This window comes from Halteromyces radiatus, assembly GCF_025201355.1.
Source record: "Halteromyces radiatus strain CBS 162.75 chromosome Unknown BX664scaffold_2, whole genome shotgun sequence".
NCBI classification, from domain to species: Eukaryota; Fungi; Mucoromycota; class Mucoromycetes; order Mucorales; family Cunninghamellaceae; genus Halteromyces; species Halteromyces radiatus.
The window spans coordinates 380,641-399,287 of record NW_026251688.1 but is presented as its reverse complement, the minus strand read 5'-3'; the positions used below and the strand labels follow the sequence as shown (position 1 = coordinate 399,287).

At 32.8% G+C, this 18,647-nt stretch overlaps 7 protein-coding genes across 7 annotated transcripts; 3 read left to right on the top strand and 4 right to left on the bottom strand.

Annotated features, from left to right (window-relative positions):
• Positions 1-71: 71 nt before the first annotated feature.
• Positions 72-1,827, top strand: BX664DRAFT_377744 (major facilitator superfamily domain-containing protein). Its single transcript, XM_051548788.1, has 2 exons — positions 72-338; positions 473-1,827. Exons 1-2 carry the CDS (start codon positions 90-92, stop codon positions 1,787-1,789), a joined length of 1,566 nt encoding a protein of 521 aa, XP_051402534.1. The 5' UTR covers positions 72-89; the 3' UTR covers positions 1,790-1,827.
• Positions 1,828-1,902: 75 nt separating this feature from the next.
• On the bottom strand, positions 1,903-4,324 carry BX664DRAFT_323575 (P-loop containing nucleoside triphosphate hydrolase protein). Its single transcript, XM_051543686.1, has 7 exons — positions 4,120-4,324; positions 3,915-4,065; positions 3,470-3,849; positions 3,286-3,400; positions 2,974-3,235; positions 2,707-2,920; positions 1,903-2,637 (listed from the first exon to the last, which is right to left on the bottom strand). Exons 1-7 carry the CDS (start codon positions 4,195-4,197, stop codon positions 2,338-2,340), a joined length of 1,500 nt encoding a protein of 499 aa, XP_051402533.1. The 5' UTR covers positions 4,198-4,324; the 3' UTR covers positions 1,903-2,337.
• Positions 4,325-5,165: 841 nt separating this feature from the next.
• On the top strand, positions 5,166-7,222 carry BX664DRAFT_355677 (uncharacterized protein; the record flags this gene model as incomplete). Its single annotated transcript, XM_051547833.1, has 7 exons — positions 5,166-5,489; positions 5,582-5,647; positions 5,741-5,779; positions 5,912-5,952; positions 6,086-6,400; positions 6,468-6,649; positions 6,712-7,222. Exons 1-7 carry the CDS (start codon positions 5,189-5,191, stop codon positions 7,220-7,222), a joined length of 1,455 nt encoding a protein of 484 aa, XP_051402532.1. The 5' UTR covers positions 5,166-5,188.
• Positions 7,223-7,435: 213 nt separating this feature from the next.
• Positions 7,436-8,201, bottom strand: BX664DRAFT_56092 (uncharacterized protein). Its single transcript, XM_051549631.1, has one exon. It carries the CDS (start codon positions 8,106-8,108, stop codon positions 7,530-7,532), a length of 579 nt encoding a protein of 192 aa, XP_051402531.1. The 5' UTR covers positions 8,109-8,201; the 3' UTR covers positions 7,436-7,529.
• A 440-nt stretch (positions 8,202-8,641) lies between these two features.
• On the bottom strand, positions 8,642-10,511 carry BX664DRAFT_246248 (uncharacterized protein; the record flags this gene model as incomplete). The annotated part of the gene is made up of 6 exons (XM_051540254.1): positions 8,642-9,355; positions 9,434-9,673; positions 9,747-9,853; positions 9,920-10,022; positions 10,106-10,363; positions 10,440-10,511. Coding segments are annotated over 6 exons (1,494 nt in total), but the record flags the coding sequence as incomplete, so codon positions are not given.
• Positions 10,512-12,096: 1,585 nt separating this feature from the next.
• On the top strand, positions 12,097-13,833 carry BX664DRAFT_56039 (ARS binding protein 2-domain-containing protein). Its single transcript, XM_051549630.1, has 2 exons — positions 12,097-12,721; positions 12,789-13,833. The coding sequence occupies exons 1-2, from the start codon at positions 12,227-12,229 to the stop codon at positions 13,761-13,763; spliced, it is 1,470 nt and encodes a 489-aa protein (XP_051402529.1). The 5' UTR covers positions 12,097-12,226; the 3' UTR covers positions 13,764-13,833.
• An 8-nt stretch (positions 13,834-13,841) lies between these two features.
• On the bottom strand, positions 13,842-18,607 carry BX664DRAFT_323566 (DIS3-like exonuclease 1). The gene is made up of 22 exons (XM_051543685.1): positions 18,487-18,607; positions 18,314-18,426; positions 18,167-18,244; positions 17,645-18,097; positions 17,421-17,580; positions 17,258-17,350; positions 16,910-17,180; positions 16,772-16,818; positions 16,508-16,700; positions 16,408-16,439; positions 16,227-16,341; positions 16,078-16,178; positions 15,875-16,015; positions 15,726-15,793; positions 15,396-15,656; positions 15,204-15,337; positions 15,057-15,135; positions 14,816-15,004; positions 14,679-14,720; positions 14,502-14,578; positions 14,355-14,443; positions 13,842-14,274 (listed from the first exon to the last, which is right to left on the bottom strand). The coding sequence occupies exons 1-22, from the start codon at positions 18,557-18,559 to the stop codon at positions 13,880-13,882; spliced, it is 3,204 nt and encodes a 1,067-aa protein (XP_051402528.1). The 5' UTR covers positions 18,560-18,607; the 3' UTR covers positions 13,842-13,879.
• Positions 18,608-18,647: the final 40 nt, after the last annotated feature.

Here is an 18,647-nt window from a genome sequence, read left to right as displayed (position 1 = left end):
ATTTGTTTTTTGTCATGCATCACCCCCAATTCAGTTTCTATTTATCCTTTTTTTTCCTTTTTTTTTTTTTTCCCTTTTTCTCTATCGATATGTCTTTGGAAGTAAAGGATGATGATATACTGAAGAAATCAGAAGAATCAGTGAGACAAGAAGAACCAACATTAGAACCTCATCATGATGATGATAATGGTGATGATCATCCACATAGTACTGAAGCCCTCTTGGCAAATGCTTCATGGCAATATAAAGGTATTGCTCTTTTTACTACCCTGATGTTATCTATTGGAGCTCATTTTTCCAGTATGTCAATGAGTGCAATGAAGTCAACCATGAAAACGGCAAGTGTCTTTTTTTTTCTTTAAAATAATAATAATAATAATAAAGGAACAGAAGCCAAAAAAAAAAATAAGCACGGCAGCTTAATGTTTGTCCCCCTCCTTTTTATTATTATTATTATTATTATTATTATTAGCATTTAAATATTGATAATACAAGATATGGAGTGGTATCATCATCAGTGACGATTGCCAGTACGGTACTACCTATGTTGGGCGGGATGATGGCAGATCATTTTGATGGCATATGGGGCACGTTAGGAGTGAGTATGATGACAGTGATGGGTAGTCTGTTGACGACATTAGCGGCTCAATCAGATACTTATGCTCTGATGGTGGTGGGACGTCTTGTTTTCGGTATAGGCTCAGGTTTGATTGTCATCATGCAACAATCCATCCTATCGAAATGGTTTCGCACGCATCATTTATCTGTAGCTATTGGATGGCAGTTATCCATGAGCCATATGGCTAGTTTTCTTGGTCAAGTGGTATCTAATCCCTTAGCTGATGCTACAGGAAGTTGGGTATCTCCCTTTTGGTTATCCTTTGGACTTTGTGTATTTTCCATTGTGACGAACATCATCTATGCTGGTACCTTACTTCATCTTCAACCAAAAACAAAAAAAGAAAAAGAAAAAAAAAAGAGATCTATAAATGGTATTCTTCATTTCCCTTTCATCTTTTGGTTGATCATCAGTATTGAATTCATCTATGCAGGCTTATGGTCCGCTTTCCAAACCGTAACCACCGAATTGGTCATGATGCGATTGGCAACCTCCCAGACCTTGGCCGGCTATCAAGCCAGTTTGAGCCAAGTCATCCCCTTTGTCCTTTCACCGATCTTGGGCCTGATCATCGACATATGGGGTGTACGGATCTCGATCCTAGGTCTATCGGGTATCTGTTATCTCCTTTCCTGTTACCTTCTTGGTTGGAGGACGGATGTCCATCCTACAGTCGGCTTGGTTTTTTTCTCCCTGTCTTTGGCATGTGGTCCATTGACCATGATCACATCCATCGCCATGCTTCTTCCTGCTGCCTACATTGGCACCGGCTTGGGCATATACAAATCAATCAATAGCACCGGCACTTCCATCTTGGATATCTTGGTCGGTGTCGTGCAGGATCATACCCCTGGTCATACCTATGCACAAGTCATGCTACTATTCATCCTCCTGGCTGCCTTTGGCTTTGCTTTGATCATCCTGTTATGGGCACTGCAACGTTGGAATTATCATCATCTCCTCGAGTGTAAAAAATCCATTCGTATGCTCAAGATGAAGGAAGCCAGTGCTACAGAACAAGCATTGGTGCGTCAAGGCATTCTTCCTTATGATGGTACTCCAGTGGCTAAACTACACTACATTTATCTTTCTCTCTTCTTCATTTCAATCTTGGTTGCCTGGATCTTATTCTTTGTGTATTCTGTCTCTGGTCATCAACCTTCTTTTTAACATATATATAGACGAGAGATCATAGTAATGAATTTACAAAAAAAAAAAAAAAAAGACTATCATAATGATCAACAACGAAAAAAGAAGTATAAACTTTTGAGAAATAATGTAAATAAGATATATATAATCAAAATGATGTTTATTAAAGATGAAAATGTTGTAAAATGAAGGGAGATGATGGTACAAATATACAATTCTAAAAACCAATCTATAATTATATGCTAATAAAAAGGGAATTTTGTTGAATCATTCGTTGGTTTGTTCTTGTTTGGATTTTTTCGCTTTTTCCTTTTCCGCTAATTGAGCCTTTCTTTTTCTTCGTTTAGATCCTTCAATCATGGCCCTACAAAATATATATATGTAAGATCATCCATTTCATTCCATTTATATCAACTTACTTTAACTTGGCTGCCTTTTTCAAATCATATTTTGGAGTGGTATCAATGGCTTCTCGTTCAACACGACCTTGTCTTAATTTTTTCCTTTGTTGTTTACTATAAAAAAGTATATCAATACAAAATTGTATTTATTCTCCATTTTTCCATCACTTACTTTGCTTTCTTCATTGATAACATCCAATCAGGCACTTCACATCCAGATTCTCGCATCACATTGACAATGGTTTTCAAATAATCAAAATCATCCTTTGTATAATACGTAATGGCTTCACCTTGACGTCCAGCACGACCTGTACGACCGATTCGATGAATGTAACTTTCAATACTTTGTGGAAAGTCATAATTGATCACCAAATTCACACCTTTAAAATCCAACCCACGAGCCATTAATTCAGTAGCAATTAATACCCAAATTCTTCCTAAACGGAATTGATCAATGATATTTTCACGCTACAAATAGAAAAAAAAAAAAAGAGGTCAACGTTTTTCTTTAAATTCTTTCTTATTTTATATATATACCTGAGCCTTTGTACGATCTGAATGAATGACTTCTACATTGATACCATCAAATACCAATTCCTTGAATAATTCTTTTGCACGATCAATGGATTGAACAAAGATTAAAACTGGTGGTTTGAGTCCTTTACTGACATATTGACGTAATGCTACCATTTTTCCAGCTTCATTCCCAGTAAATAATAATTGTTGTTTAATAGTTTCTGTCGCCGCATTTCTATTTAAAAAAAAAGTTAACAGGATTCATCTTTTTTTTTTTTTTTTTGTTACCTTGATCCAATGACTACACGAGTTGGATTTTTCATGACAGATTGAGCTAATTCTTCCACAGTAGGTGAAAAAGTAGCACTGAATAAAGCTTTGCGTACAGGAGATCCACTAAAGGCAGCAAAGATTTCATCAGTTTGTTCCAAAAATCCAAGTTCCAATAATTTATCAGCTTCATCCAATATCAAATGTCGTACTTGAGCCAAATCCACTTCCTTTTCTTTAACAGCATAAATCAAACGCATTGGTGTACTAATCAAGATATCTATTATAAATTCGTTAGAAAATTACATATATTTATATATGATTCTTTACCAAATTTTTGTCTTTGTTCAGGTAATTGAGTTTTATCTCCTGCTGTTGCTGCTTTGGTCAATAAATGAGTTTTGAGTTTGGTTCCAGTTGATAATCTTGATAATTCACGATCAATCTATTGATAAAAAAAAAAATATAAAAATAAAGTCTATATAATTATTATTATTATTATTATTTTATATACCTGTTGAGCTAATTCACGAGTAGGAGCTATGATCAAAGCACGATAACCAACTTTTTCATGTTTTTTCAAATCATGTAAAATAGGTAACAAATAAGCCATAGTTTTACCAGAACCAGTAGGAGCACAGGCCATAAGATCTCGTTCTTTCACCATGATAGGAATAGCTTGCATTTGAATAGGAGTAGGACTAGTATATTTACTATCATACAAGTTCTTTAATAATTTAGGATTCATATTGTATATACCACTGGATAGATCGGCAAAATGTTGAAAAGGTTCAGGTACATCAGTACCATATACTCGAATACGATGATGTTTGCGATATTCTTCTACTTCTTTGTTGTTTGTAAAGTCATATTTCGTTAATGGTGAAGGTGTATCTATAAAAGAATTGATTAAGTTATATGTATTATTTATTATATATATATATATTATCAAACTTTACATGTTGTTTCTTCATTATTTTTTATTTTATTTTTCTTTGATTTTTTCCCATCCACTATAGTATGAGTTGTCTTGAAGAAATCAAGTTCTTCTAAAAGTTGATCTCTAGCTTCCGTATCTTTAGTCACATCTGTATCTTTATCTGGAGTTGACTATTTATAATATATATTAGTTATTTTTCCCCTTTTAAAATAATAATAACTTACTTCAAATATTTCAACATCGTTATGAAATCGTTGTTTGTTGAAGTTTGCCCCACTACCAAGTAAATGAAAAAGATCCATTAAAGTTTGTCAAAAAAGTGAAAAAAAAGGGAAAGTGAAAAAAAAGGATATATATTTTTTTCTTAGCAATCTTTCGCTCACAAATAAGCCACTCTCTCATGCGATTATTTTCATTCGCCGCCTCCAATTTCTTAATCCCCCCTTTTGAGTTGATAGGTTACAGTTCATCAGTTCCACCATACAATATCAATCATTGAATTTATTCAAAAAAAAAAAAAAAAAAAAAAAAAGAAAAGAAAAAAAAAACGTGTGTTTGATTGATTAAGGTTTTTTTTTCATTCTATCCCGCCATGTCATGATAAAGTCATCATATCATATACGCTCAGTTCAACTTCAGTGTAACATCATGAGGAAATCAATTTATATATATTTTTGGTATTCAATAGTCTAGAAATTGTGGATTTTCTTTACTATTCATACATCATTTTAATTTGTTTTATTAAAATAGCTCGTGATTAAAAAAGTTTGCGCGGAAAAAACAAAAAAAACAAAAGAGAAGACTTGGTTCCTAAAAAAAAAAAAAAAGAGTTTAATAGCCGAGTGAAGGAAAAAAAAAAAAAGGTTTGATTTTGTCTTTTTTTGGATTTGAGTCTAAAACAAGTGAAAGTTCACCAATAAAAAATGATTGACATTTTTTTTATTGCAAACGGCAAATCATGTGAATCAACGTTAATTAATTTGACAAGACTTTCATCTTTATAAAACTCTTTCATCATCAAAAAGAAAACAAAATAATAATAAATAATAATAATAAAAGAAAAAAGAAGCATCTCTTCTCTTGTTGAGGCATATAAAATGAATAAAAATAGTTATCTGTGTAACAGAATCATTAAGCCTGGAGCACTCTGTTGAATTTGCATTACATGCGGAGACAAAAAAGTAACTCATCAAAAATTGATTGAAGTATATAAAAATGAAAATATAACCTTTTTTCTCCCTCTCTCTCTCTCTCTTTTTTTTTTTTTTTTGTGTTGATTTATATAGTAAAGTGATGGAAACGACGTCAGCATATCAAGTAATACGTACATTACCGATACATTGTCCAGGAGATGGGTCTTGCCACTGTGATTGGAGATTGACATTAGAAAACTGTTCTGAAGCGGGTGTCATGTATTATGTGAATATCATCCACGCAGTTCTTTCAGCACTTGCCTTCATCATAGGTGCTGCCATCAGTTTTCATCGTATAAAAGTCAAAGGCAATCTATTGTTTGATTTTGGTTCACAAAAAGGTTGTTTAAGACCTCGACCTGTGGATTGTTTATTATTTTTTCTCAATATATTCAATATGCGTAAGTTTTATAAATTCATTTCTCTGAACCCAGAAACCAGGTTTTTTTTTTCCGCTTATTCACATTATATATTCATATCTTTCTAATTTTAGTCCGACTGCTCAGTAGTTTAATACTTATCTTAAATGTTGCACCAACCAATCTGATATTTCGATCTTGTAAGGAAATGAATGCTTTTTCTTTTTTTTTTTTTTTTTTTTTTTTTTTGGTCCCTGATGATCATATATATATATATATATTTTTCTTAATAGGGGTATTTGAAATTCCTTGGCAGTTTGGTTATGGAGGATGTAAGTCTTTCTCTTTTTTCCCTTTATACAATAAATGAACGTCGAGCATAGTTATGATCCATTAGTCATCATATATTTCATCATCAAGTCATCAAGTCATCCTTCATTAACCATCCTCATTCTCTTCTCTAGTTGCTTTATATCTAGTGGGGATAGCACAAACATTAGCTGATGTAAGTTAATCAAAAAAAAAAAAAGATCCATCCAAAAAGGGCAAGATCCGTCCTCTTTTATTTTATATTTTTCATAATGAAATGTCTTTTTTGTCCAACATTAAATTCTTTTTTTTTTCCCATTGATTATTAGAGTCATAAGAAATTATCAGATGGATGGTTGCCAGGACCTAAAGTGGTTGATTTTCTTGGTTGTTGGTTTTTCTTTTGGCCATTTGTCATTAATAACATCTTCTCCATTTTGGCCGGTATATATGCTACTCGAGATGTATATGTGGCCGAGATTTGTACTCGATTATTGTACGTGATGTGGTTCTTACACAACGTCACCTTGACATCAGCTGTGGCCTATGCTGGTTATCGTTTGATCAAGCTTTTAAATCATCATTTACGAAAATTCAAACCAACTGGTGACCGTTATGCTGCTGTCCGTGTAGGCATTTTTCGTGTAAGCTTAAAATGGATTTATTTTTTTTTTAAATATTCATTCCTTTTTTTTTTTTTTGTATATATAGATTAAATTGATCATTGTTATTTGCTCCGTATGTCTATTAGGATTTGCAAGCTTTTTACTTTTATATGGTATTCTTCGTGATCTCATTATGGTGAATACTCCTGGAAGTATCTTTCTTGGTATTGTGTGGGCTTTTCTTGGAGTGATCACCACTCTTTTTGTTGAACTTGTCATTTTGATCAAGTAAGTATTATGATTGTATTGTACGATAGGAATGATTTATCTTTTTTTTTTTTTTTAAATAGTCCCAAGATGGAAAAGAATGCTGCTTTGGATATGAAATCATCATCTACCGGAAAAGATGAGCCATCCACTCATCATCACAGCAGTAATCATCTCAGTCATACAAATAATGGCAGCTCACGGTATGCAACACAATCTCAAGGAGGCTATAGTATTGATCATGGTACACAGGTGTCATTTGGAGAAAAAGAAAAAGGTGATATGATGATGATGAATGATATCCATGAACAACAAGCACAGTATCAACAAGTGTTTCGTTTACATGCAGCCACTGGCCCAGCTGTCAAGCTTTATAATACCGACGACTTGGATGATGAAGAGTATGATGCTCCTCCTCGTCATAAACTCAATGATTCCGTCATCACCGGTGCTACAACCGTCACTGGTGATGGATCGAGTAGTATGCATGACCTTACTCCCTTGGAAGCTATTCATTATGGTGGAGACTCTGATCAAAGGCAGTTGATCGATCCTTTTGTCAAGCCCATGCATCGTCAATGGCCAGCTCAATGATAATCTTCTATTTTTTTCCCTCTCTTTCTCTCTTTTTGTTTCTTTTATACATCATTTCTATGAATATTACAAACTATTCCTTTTTTTTTTTTTTTTTTGCTATTTCGAACTTGATACATATACACAAACATATATCTATATTTTTTTTTTTTTTTTAGCATTTCACATTGTTGTTCTATTTCTTCCATACCTAATAATAAATTTCAACATTTGTTTGTTCATAATCCATTCATTTTTTTATTATTTATTTATTTTTTATTGATGCTATTCTAACACAAATTTCTAAATCTAAATAGTTTCAATTCAATCATATATTGCTAGGAGGACCACCCATGACCGGAATAGATGAGCGACGTAACGAAGTCGAGGCAAATAGATCAGGAGCAAGGAATATATTTGGACAACTTGATCTTGTTTGATTGACAGGAGGTCCAGGAGTAGCCCAACTATTGTTGTTATGATTGACATGATTGATATTCTTGTTATAAGTTGGGGATGATAGACTTTGTTGAAGAAGTTGTTGTTGTTGATGTTGTTGTAATTGCTGTTGTTGCTGTTGTTGAAGTTGAAGGTAATGATGATGATCATGAGGATGTTTGGATATTGGTGTAGGAGCTGAAACAGATGGTAAAGGCTTTCCCATAAAAAAAGGTTCATGAGTCCTCATCAAAGGTGGTGGAAGTGATGGTACTACTGTTGTCGGTATACTCTCAAATAGTGAGCGCATGGGAATCTGCTGCTGCTGCTGCTGCTGTTGTTGTTGTTGTTGTTGTTGCTGTTGTTGTGAGTGATGTGAAGTATAATAATGTCGGGTGGTCATTGATGTTGATGATTGGGGTGATGATGATGTTGGTGATGAAAACATGGACCAAGTGGTATCATACATTGACTTTGTTGGATCAAATAATGGAACAGATGGAGGCAAATCTTCTAATAAAATAATGTTAATATATAGTTATAAAAATCATGTTGATTTGTCATTTTACCTTTGAAGGTACCAGTTGGAGAAGGAGGTAAGTTGCCACCTTGATGATGATGTTGTAATAATAACAGCTGTCGTTCCTGTTGTCGTTGTTGCTTTTGTTGTCCACCACTAGAAAGTTGGATATTATTCACATCTGATTCAAACTCGATGGGTGTGTTTTCATGTTGACAATGTTGAAGAATCAATGTTTTGAGCTGCTGTACTACATTTGAAGAAGAGGATGTTGTATATCGTAACCGAAAATGAATAGATCCAGGTCGATTCAATAACCATTTCCATCGAACGCGTACATTATCAACAGTGTTGTTTTTGATTGATATCATGTGTTGTTGTCGTAAGACGAAATCAATACTGGAGAAAGATTTCTTCAATCGTTGAAGTAAACGTTGTTGCCATTGAGTTGTTGCTATATCCCTTTCTTCTTCTTTCTTGGATGGAGTCAATTCCACTGCAAAGCATATATCTTGCGGTACCTTTGATCGTAAAAAATCCAGTAAACGGGGTAATTGAGATTGAGGACCATAAACAGTTACTTGATCCAAACCAATCTTATCAGGCCAAACCACACGTGTATGATACACTCGTTCGAATTCTGTCAAGGTTGAGCTAAATCCATGTTGATGAAGAAGTTGACTGTGGAGATGAAGAGGTATTGATATTGATGCCACGGTAAAGCCTTTGTCTTTATCTGATCCAATGAATTCCATAACAGCTTCTTGTAGTTGGTAAAGGTTTTCTTTGTTCTTCATTGGAGTCCTGGCCACAACGTTATGTTCATTTTCAAAATAACCACCCATTGCAGCAAACTCTTCCGCACCAGAGAATTTCACATATACACCATATTTTTTCATCACACGTTGAATATTCTTGCCACCAACACCGATGATCCTTCGATGATAAACTTCAGGTACATAAAAGGAAGTTTCAGCTGGAAGTTCATCTTTGAGCATAGCCAATCCAACCAGTGCCTTATTGATATCTTTGCTTTCCACTGAGACTGCCACGTTATATTCATTTGTTGCTGTAAACTGTAGTTGGACATCGCATGACTTCATGATCTTGTTAATCTTGCCATTTTTCTTGCCACTAATAAATTCACGTTGTTCTGATGCCATTTCAATAGAGAAAATAATCGATGGTTGATGAACCTAAAAAAAAAAAAGAAAGAAGAAAATATCAGTCAATACATTATTCACAACTTTTTTTTTTCGTTATGCTTGCTTTACCTTGAAAAATTGCATATTTCGAATAATAGAACAAAGTTGTTGGATAGCTTGATCAGAACCAATAACATCTAAACGATTTGTATCACCACGATATACCATTTCAGCACCCGAAGCTTGAGTGAGTTCAGTTAATATAAATGCCAATTTTTCCAAAGAACCAAAAATACGTTGAGCATTGGCTTCTTCACTAAGAGAATCATCAGATTTGAATATAAATGAAACTTCATATACGCTGTATTCCTAATAAAAATAGAAAAAGAAAAAAAAGAGAGAGATATGAGATTGGCTTGACAAAAAAAAAAAAAAGTTGTACCAAATAGTTCAAAAGCCGAAAAGTACGTTCACCAAGAATACGATTTTCCGCATATACGGTAATTGTGTTACAACCAGAACCCAAAGCAGGGAAAAGAATAACAGAACCTATAATAATAATAATAATAATAATAATATTAAATCAAATGCATGAATGTATATAAAATCTTTTACCATTATCTTTCATGATCTTGGATAAAGCATCTTGTTGATATCGTAACATCCAATCAAGTTTAGCAGGTTTAATAATTGAATCTTTATGATACATTGATTTTTTCTATTAAAACGCATAAATAAAAAAATAAATAAATAAAGACATAATAATAATAATAATAATAATAATAATAATAATAATAATACCTTTTGAATCACCAATTTCTTAATCAATTCTTTAGTACGTTCAATACCTTGAGGAGAACCAGTAAGATATATAATACCAGGACGTTGGTCCAATGACAGGGACATGTGACGAGTATCTGATAATTTGAAAAAGGGAGATTGTAAATATAATGTAGTACCAGTTTCTTCCATAATAGTTTGTAAATGTTGATGTCGTTTTCCAGCTATTAAATGTTGTAAATAACAAGGTAAATCTATTGTTCCAATACTTGATCCCAACTTATATAAAAAGAAGAAAAAAAGATTGAGTCATTTATTATTATTATTATTATTAAATGATATCATATTTTCTTACCAATTGATCTAATGTGATAAGTATTTGAGTTCGAGTAGTTTGAACCGCGTCTAAATCACCATAAAGAACCATAGTTGGCTTAGATTGACATAAAACATGAATGTTTGTTCCTTGTTCCGTAGCAATATCATTCAATGTATCATGTAATTCAGATTGTTTAAAAAGTAGATCAGAATGGAAGGAATGAATCATACATTTGGACTAACAAAAAAAAAAAAAAAAAATAACAAACATAGTCAATAAATAATACAAAAAAAAAACTTCCCGATATTATATATATTTTACCAATAAAGGATTTCTTCGTAAAAGATCACCACGAGCAAGCATAGTAGCATTAGTAGGACCCATCATAATAGCATTAATATAAAAAGAAGTAGTTTTTTTATCATCAAGTAATAATGAATAAGAGGATAATTGAACTTGTTTCACTTGAGGATGTTGATGAACTATGAGTGTATTCTTGACATGTTGAAGCTGAGTTTCATCCAATTGACAGTGTTCATCTTCAGCTAACAAGGAAATGGAACAAGCTGAAAAATGCATAAGTTTGATTTATTATAATATAAAAGAAAGAATAAAGAAGAAGAAAGAAAGAAGTTATTGTTTTGCATTTCAGTCGAAAAGGGAAGTTAAAAGAATTAAGGAAAAAGGAAAAAATTCAAAAAAAAAAAATAACAACAACAAATTTTTGCCCAAACAACAATAATATATATATACCTTTTGAATTCAGACTCCGTAATCAAATTTCATTGGTAGATCATATATAAATATATTTTTTAATATTTGTAAAAATAATAATAATAAGTTACATCAAATTCATTCATTTGTTTTCTATACAATGTTTTCAAAAAAGGAGGAGGAGGAAGAAGGGGAGGAAAATAGATTAAATTTAAACTCAGTGGTGATTATATAAAAAAAAAATATGTATATTTTTATACTTACAATATATAGTTTTTTTCTTCCAAATAAGGAATTTGCTATCACTAAGGTTTGGATTGGATATATTTTTTTTTCTTTTTTGTATTGCCGCTTTTTTTTTTTTTTTTCCCTTTCTCCCTTTTTTTTCTCTCTATCTATTCACCCCACTCATTTTTTTTTTCTTTTTTACCTTTTTATTTCCCTTTTTCTCATTCTCTATTATTATTTTTATTATTGTTATTTTCTCTTTCTCTCTCTCTATCTATCTATTTTCCCCCCTTCTAATAGTTCTTTCTTATCTCTCACATATACACACACGTATGAACCTGTCCGATCTTGTTCATCGGTCTACAAATGGTCATCATGCTGTAGAACCTTTTTTTATATCTAATAATATACATCAAAAACCATCTTCCGCTAGTAGTACCAACATTACTACTTTTATTACTGATAGTACTACGTCTTCTACTACTAGTACTGCTCCTACTAGTACTTCTACTAGTACGTCTACTTCTATTAGTACTCCTACTACTGCTACTACTACTACTACTACTACTACTGCTACTATGACTATTCCTACTACGGCTGTTACTACTGATACTACTTCCACTTCTATAACCCTTCATCCTTTTCAAGACCGACCTGCGCCTTATCTGTACGACACTACCATATATCCATCTTCACAGGTAACTTATTACTTATTTTATATATTGTATAATACATTTTATAATATTAATGTTATCATTTAATTTATTGGTTTGAATATAAAGAATTTAGACGAAGGACATTGGGGAACTTCACTTTCAAACCATCATGAGCGACTTTCTATTGACCGATCGTCTTCTTCACCTTTAAACCTCACAACTAGTATGGATGATCAAACTTCTTCACCACCTCAGCGACATGTTTCTAATTTAGACCAATTTTATATTTCTAAAACATTTTTTCAACCTACTCCATTAACCTCATCACGACCTTCTTCTTCCTCTTCCTCAACAACACCAACAACAGCAGTTCATACGTCTCCTACTCATGAATCCAATGAAAAATCGTCCACTTCAACTTCACCTATGGATGAATCAACAAATGTACCTGTGATGCCTTTGAATGATGAAGAATTATTAAGACACAAACGATACTTTCGACGTCAACCATTGATGATCAATGGTGACAATGTGACAGCTGATAATATAGAAGATGGTTATGTTCAATTTATCTTACATCATGATACTGATACTATTGGTGATGGCATTGATGGGTTGATGTATGCTCGTAGAAAGTTCTCTTCTGTACCACGTACTGGTGATCTGTCTTATACTACTTGGGATATTTTTGTTTTGGTAAACAAGTTACACAATGGTGAAGTAAGTCATCAATATATTATATATATATATTAAAAAGCATGACATTAAATTTATTTTTTTTTTTTAGATCAAAAATTGGTCACAATTGGTTGGACAACTTGGATTATCAGATATGTTAGGAAGACCTCAATTTGCTCAAAGGGTGAAACGATGGATGCATAAATACAAGATTGATTATTATTTTGATTACTTAATGGGCACTCCTTTTAATTTTCATTCTGTGGATGAAAAATATTCGGGTTGTTTATTGATGGGCAATTATCAAAAACGAAAGGAACCTGGGGATTCTGGAGATGAATCTTCTTCACAGCCTCAACAAAAACGCAAGAAGAAACAACGACTCTTACCTTCTTCTACTAATCATGTGAAAATGGAATATGATGATGATGACCTGTCCATTGGTGAAGATGATAAACGACCTATTCTTATGGCTGGTTCAAGGAAAAGAATGCAAGGTTCAACTCTTTTGGTCAACGGTATGCAACGACACGTCAATGATACTGACGATGAAGAAGAAGATGATGATGATGATGATAATAATATGTACAACAATAATAATGAAGAGGAAGAAGAAGAAGAAGAACAAGAAGAGGAGGAAGAAGAAGAAGAGGACGATACAACTCCACAACAACATCGAAAGGTACATCAAGAAAAGGAATTAGATGATGATGAAGAAGATGAATTGGCTTCTACCTCCTCCACCTCTGGCTCACCCATTATCTCAACATCATCACTCATTCATCATTCATCCTCTCTAACAAAAACGGCTGGTCCGTCTACACATCATTTAACTTCTCACAAACCAATATGCGATTCTTGTAATCAACTGTCATCCACTGTAGAAGAATTACGAGCTCAATTAAAGCAAATATCTCAACAAATGGATATGATATCGAGTTGGAAACCTGCCATGGAAGAACAATGTCGTCTATTGGAACAACAAGTAAACAGCTTGACAAAAGAAAAGGAAACAATTCAAGAACAATGGACCTCTTGGCGAAAAAAGATTGTACAAGATTTATTAGGTGATCCTTTCCATTAGTCTATATATTGTTATATATTATATATTTATTTATCTCTCTGTACACAACACAATACACCATTTTTTTTTATATATATATTATTTGTAATAAAGAAAAAAAACTATATCTTTTTTTTTTATTCAGAAGAACGTTGTTCAATAATGGCTAATTTTCTAAAAGGTTCTAATACTGCATAAACAGATTTCTTGTTTTGTTTGCTCTTCTTCATCAGACGTCTTGTTTCAGTTTCAGCCTTGGTGGCAATCTCCTTCTTGTCAAATTCTTGTTCAGCTTGTTGAATATGGGCCATCATATCATTCTTACTCAATACTTTGTTGTTGCCATGTCGTTGAAGATCCACCAGGGTCATATAAATCATATGTCGATGAGCATGCGATTGACGTAATTTTAACATCACACGGACTCGATCAAAAAGACGGAAGCAAATAGGTTGGGCCATATCGGGTGAACGTACTGTAATTTCTGTTGGTGGTTGCGCTTCAAGTGTACACTGAGGGATGTACTCGTTTTCTATGTTTATATATATATATATGTATATATATGTATAAAAAGAATCAATAAAACCTATCTTGATATAAATATCATTTTACCTTGTTCCTTCTTTCCTGATAAAAGTGATAATGGCACCGTAGTTTGTCCATCCTTATCCATTAAGAACACAGGGCCTTTCAGTCCTAGGCTATATACAAAATCAAACACATGAATCCAACTATTCTTTAATATATATATATATTTACCTTGGCACAAAGACATAAAAACCGTTCGATCGAACTTCAGATATAATTCCATCTTCAATCAATGGTTCGTTGGCAGACTATAAATAATAAGTGTAAAATATAATTGTTAGTGATTGACCTTTTTTTTTTCCTTCTACTTTATTTTATTTTATTTTATTTTATTTTTTTTTTTGTTACCTTTTGGAGAACATAGAGTGATTGGAATAGTTCAGTCGAATCCTATTAATAGTAAAATAATATACAACATTCTTTTTGTTAGATGATTTTCTTTTCAAAAGCAATACTACTGTTCTATTGATGAATCAACAACTTACCCTTTGAGCTAGTTTTGATTCTCTGGATTTCAAGTTCAAATTGTCACAAATTTCGGCCACTTTGCTGTCTTGAAAGATATATGAAGGACCTCCGGTCAATTCATCATTCTGTTCCATAGCGGTTGGATCTTCGACACATGTCAATAACTGTCGATGGGCTACCACATCTGCATATCGTCGAATAGGTGACTAGAGAGAATTATTAATATCATCAATCAACCCATTTTTTTTTTGTGGTTACCGTAAAATGTGTATAAAAGTCCAAGGCAAGACCATAATGGAAATATTGATCTACAGAATAATGTCCAGATGAAATATATCTATTTGATCAAAAAAAGTGAGTCATTCTATTTTGCATTCATGTATTTTTTTTTCTCAATAACCTTACCCAGCTTCATTCATTGCATAAGTAGCCATTGTCTTCATCAAGCGAACCATTTCAGGATCATTCGGACTGTTCTTGACAATATGATCCAAGGAAAGTGCTAAAGCTCTATTTGAGGTGAAATCAATAGAAAATCCCTACAATCGACAAAAATATAAGAGACTAATACCATCATTTTCCTTTTGTTTTATTTACTCGACTTTCAGCAGCTTGAATCAAAGACCGGAATTGATGCTTTGTGGGTGCAGGATGACGACGTAGTAAAGCAGTATGCTTGAATCCTTCATAAATGCGTTGACCTACAGCAGCATTGGCAAAAATCATAGCTTCAGCTACTAAGCCATGGATTTCCATTGTGTCCTTGGGTATAACATCCGTGATTTGTTCATTGTCGGCCATTTTGAATTTGACTTCTGTACTTTCCAATTCCAAAGCACCTTTTTGTAATCGTCGTTCCTAATATAAATTCAATTAGATTGAATATTATTAAATATATATATATATATTTATGTTATCTATCATTACCTTGATCACTCGTAAAACCTCTGCAAGTTTGATCACACAAGGACGCAGTTTGTGACAAAGAGAAGGATCTATCATAAAAAAAAAAAAAAAAAAAAAAAAAAAGAGTGATATTAGACAAAATCTTTCAAATAAAGAAACAGGGAACTAACCTATACCAGTAGCTATTGATTCACCATCCAAAAATTGTTGAGCTTGTTCGTATTCCATTTCACAACTTGATCGAATGACAGTTCTACCAAACCATGTACTTTTTACATTATATGAGCTATCCAAGGTCCACAAGACAGATACTATGTTGATATGTATAAGATGTTCATTAAAATGAATGTCAATATAAAAATAGAATTCTTACCAGCATAACGATCAACGTTATGTCGAAGAGAACATACTCGTTCGCTTAGAACTGAAGGTAGCATATCAAATCGACGATCAGCAAGATATACCGTGGTTGCTCTAGAAATAAATCTCTCAATATCAGATTTAAAAAAGAAATAGTGTTACCTTGCTCTTGCTTCAAGATCAGTCAGAGAGTTTTCCTTGACAAAATAACTGACATCAGCAATATGTACACCTAATTCTACTTGACCATTGCTCAATTCACGGATAGACAATGCATCTATGTCGATAAAAAAAAAAGAAAATGAGAACAATATCATTTGAATATTTGTTTAAGAGTCATTACCATCGATATCTTGACAATTGGGTGGATCAATACTAATAATAAAAAAAAAGGAAAATGGAAATGAGATCATCGTATTTGTTTTATCCTTACTCATTATTACCTGAATAAAGTCAATGATCGTAAATCTTTCCGTTGTTTCAATTGATCTGATGATGGTTTCCATGGCTGAACTACTGTATCCAAAGGCATTTCTTTCAAAGAAGCTTCACTAAAATCTTGGCTGGCTTGTGAGACTGAAATACCATGTTCTACAAGAATAGCCGATATTTCAGAATCTAATTGATGAATCGGACCTGGTAGCAAAAAAAGAAAAAAAAAATAAATAAATCATATTAGACCTAATTTCATTTCATATTATTATTACCTAAAGATCGAACGTAATGACCATTAGGATATTGTGATGAGACGGGCCTACAAAGGTTTGCAAAAAAAAAAGTGAGCATATTATTTATGAACAAAAGGAAGAAGAAGGAAAAAAAAAAAAAAAAAAGAAAGTTGTTACCAGTTATCAATCCTAACAACAATACGCTGGTTTTCAATCATTTTGACATCTTGATAACGAATACGAATTTTGGGAATAGATGAATCCAAAGGAATAGCCAAATGAAAAGAGCCACCAGTCGCATTATCTTCCTGTTGAATGGTAGCAACATAAGATCGCCAATTTCGGTTTAAAATGCCTACAACTCGGCCGGTAGGTTGCGTAGAGGAATTCGTTGATATAATATTATTACTGTTTTCTACATTGGAAAAAGAAAAGCCTGGTTCATTGTCTACATGAAAGAAAAAGATCATTATGCAATCATTATATCATAGCACAGATTTGTCATTATTATTATTATTTGCTTACTATTATCATCATCATTGCCAAAGGTAATTTCATTGGATGGAGTAGCCCAATTTGTTTCCGATAATAGTTCCACTACCACCACATCACCATGTACTAAATAACAAATATATATATAATAAACAAATGAATATGAAATTAATTTTCTTTTTTTTTTTTTGTTTACCTGCACGATTCCTATGATCATTTCCAATCACTAAAATGATCTTGCCATCACCGATTCGTATAGAAGCTTGATATCGACTACTTTCAGATTGACAATGGATCACGCCAGTAAAATAGCGGCCTGATTTGATGCCGACTTCTAATTCGTCCATAGATTTGTACTAATATGCATAAAATGTAAATAAAACGTGAGTAAACAGAAATCTATTTTTTTTTTTAATTTACCTCAGAATATCCGGCAACAGAAACTGAAGAAGATGAAGTCTTTCCAGCAATGGTTGTTGTCATATGAATCCGATTCATCTCTTCTTCCAATATCACTTCTGATAGAACACGAGACAAAGATTGTAGTAAACAATGATCTGGGAAATAGGTAGCCAAGTATTGCTGAATAGTGTACACTTGAATATCGTTCATCCAAATATCCTGTTGATTAAATACTTCAGATAATAGAATAATCTTCTTATTGGTCATGTCATTTTGTTGTAGATGTTTTTGATACCATTGCGCCATGGTACACAAACTGCGCCAATCATGATGTGCTGATGCTTCACCTGGTAATCGGGTCACCTTAGTACAAGTAAAGATTTCATTATAAAATAAAACACTTTTTCTTCGTCGATCATTGATGATTTGTCGTAATTTTCGATATATTTTTGTTTTGTCATGTTGTTCTAACTAGATATATATAAATTAAAAAAAAATTCAATGAATAACCCATCTTAGATTCATTTTATTACTACTTACTGCTGTCACTATAGTTTGACCAAGAATGATACCAGTGATTTCGTCTTGTTCAAGGATTTCTTGATATCGTATAATCACCTATTGATTTAAACAAAAAACTATTAAGGAAAGAAAAGAAAAGGAAGAAAAGGAAAGCATGTCACTCACCGATATGTCAGGAATGATATAATGAGAAGCCGAAGGATCTAATAATTGAATTTGGTTGTTATGACAGACTTTACAGGTGCCTATAAGGCAAGGTATATCGGAACGAAGATATTCTATTTATATAAAAATGGGATGAGTGAGAAGTTTTTTTTTTTCTTCAAGGAAATACTAACGTTCACGAACAAGTTTGACAATACCATTGCCTCTTGATTTTTTATAAAACGATCGATCTACTTTGGTTGCCATTATTGTATAAAGAAGAAACAACTGGTCAAAGAAGAAGAAGAAAAAAAAAGTGAAAAAAAAAGTAAACGCATGCGGAGATTGAATGAAA

What these genes read in the sequence shown, in the direction of transcription:
- BX664DRAFT_377744 (XM_051548788.1), top strand. Translation starts at nt 90, where the DNA reads ATGTCTTTGGAAGTAAAGGATGATGATATACTGAAGAAATCAGAAGAA. An exon ending in TGAAGTCAACCATGAAAACG is followed by an intron (nt 339 to 472) that starts GCAAGTGTCTTT and finishes TATTATTATTAG; the next exon opens with CATTTAAATATTGATAATAC.
- BX664DRAFT_323575 (XM_051543686.1), bottom strand. Translation starts at nt 4,197, where the DNA reads ATGGATCTTTTTCATTTACTTGGTAGTGGGGCAAACTTCAACAAACAA. An exon ending in ACGATGTTGAAATATTTGAA is followed by an intron (nt 4,066 to 4,119) that starts GTAAGTTATTAT and finishes TATTATAAATAG; the next exon opens with TCAACTCCAGATAAAGATAC. An exon ending in AAATAATGAAGAAACAACAT is followed by an intron (nt 3,850 to 3,914) that starts GTAAAGTTTGAT and finishes ATTCTTTTATAG; the next exon opens with ATACACCTTCACCATTAACG.
- BX664DRAFT_56092 (XM_051549631.1), bottom strand. Translation starts at nt 8,108, where the DNA reads ATGTATGATACCACTTGGTCCATGTTTTCATCACCAACATCATCATCA.
- BX664DRAFT_56039 (XM_051549630.1), top strand. Translation starts at nt 12,227, where the DNA reads ATGGATGATCAAACTTCTTCACCACCTCAGCGACATGTTTCTAATTTA. An exon ending in ACAAGTTACACAATGGTGAA is followed by an intron (nt 12,722 to 12,788) that starts GTAAGTCATCAA and finishes TTTTTTTTTTAG; the next exon opens with ATCAAAAATTGGTCACAATT.
- BX664DRAFT_323566 (XM_051543685.1), bottom strand. Translation starts at nt 18,559, where the DNA reads ATGGCAACCAAAGTAGATCGATCGTTTTATAAAAAATCAAGAGGCAAT. An exon ending in ATCAATAGCTACTGGTATAG is followed by an intron (nt 15,794 to 15,874) that starts GTTAGTTCCCTG and finishes TTTTTATGATAG; the next exon opens with ATCCTTCTCTTTGTCACAAA. An exon ending in ATCAGGAAAGAAGGAACAAG is followed by an intron (nt 14,275 to 14,354) that starts GTAAAATGATAT and finishes ATATAAACATAG; the next exon opens with AAAACGAGTACATCCCTCAG.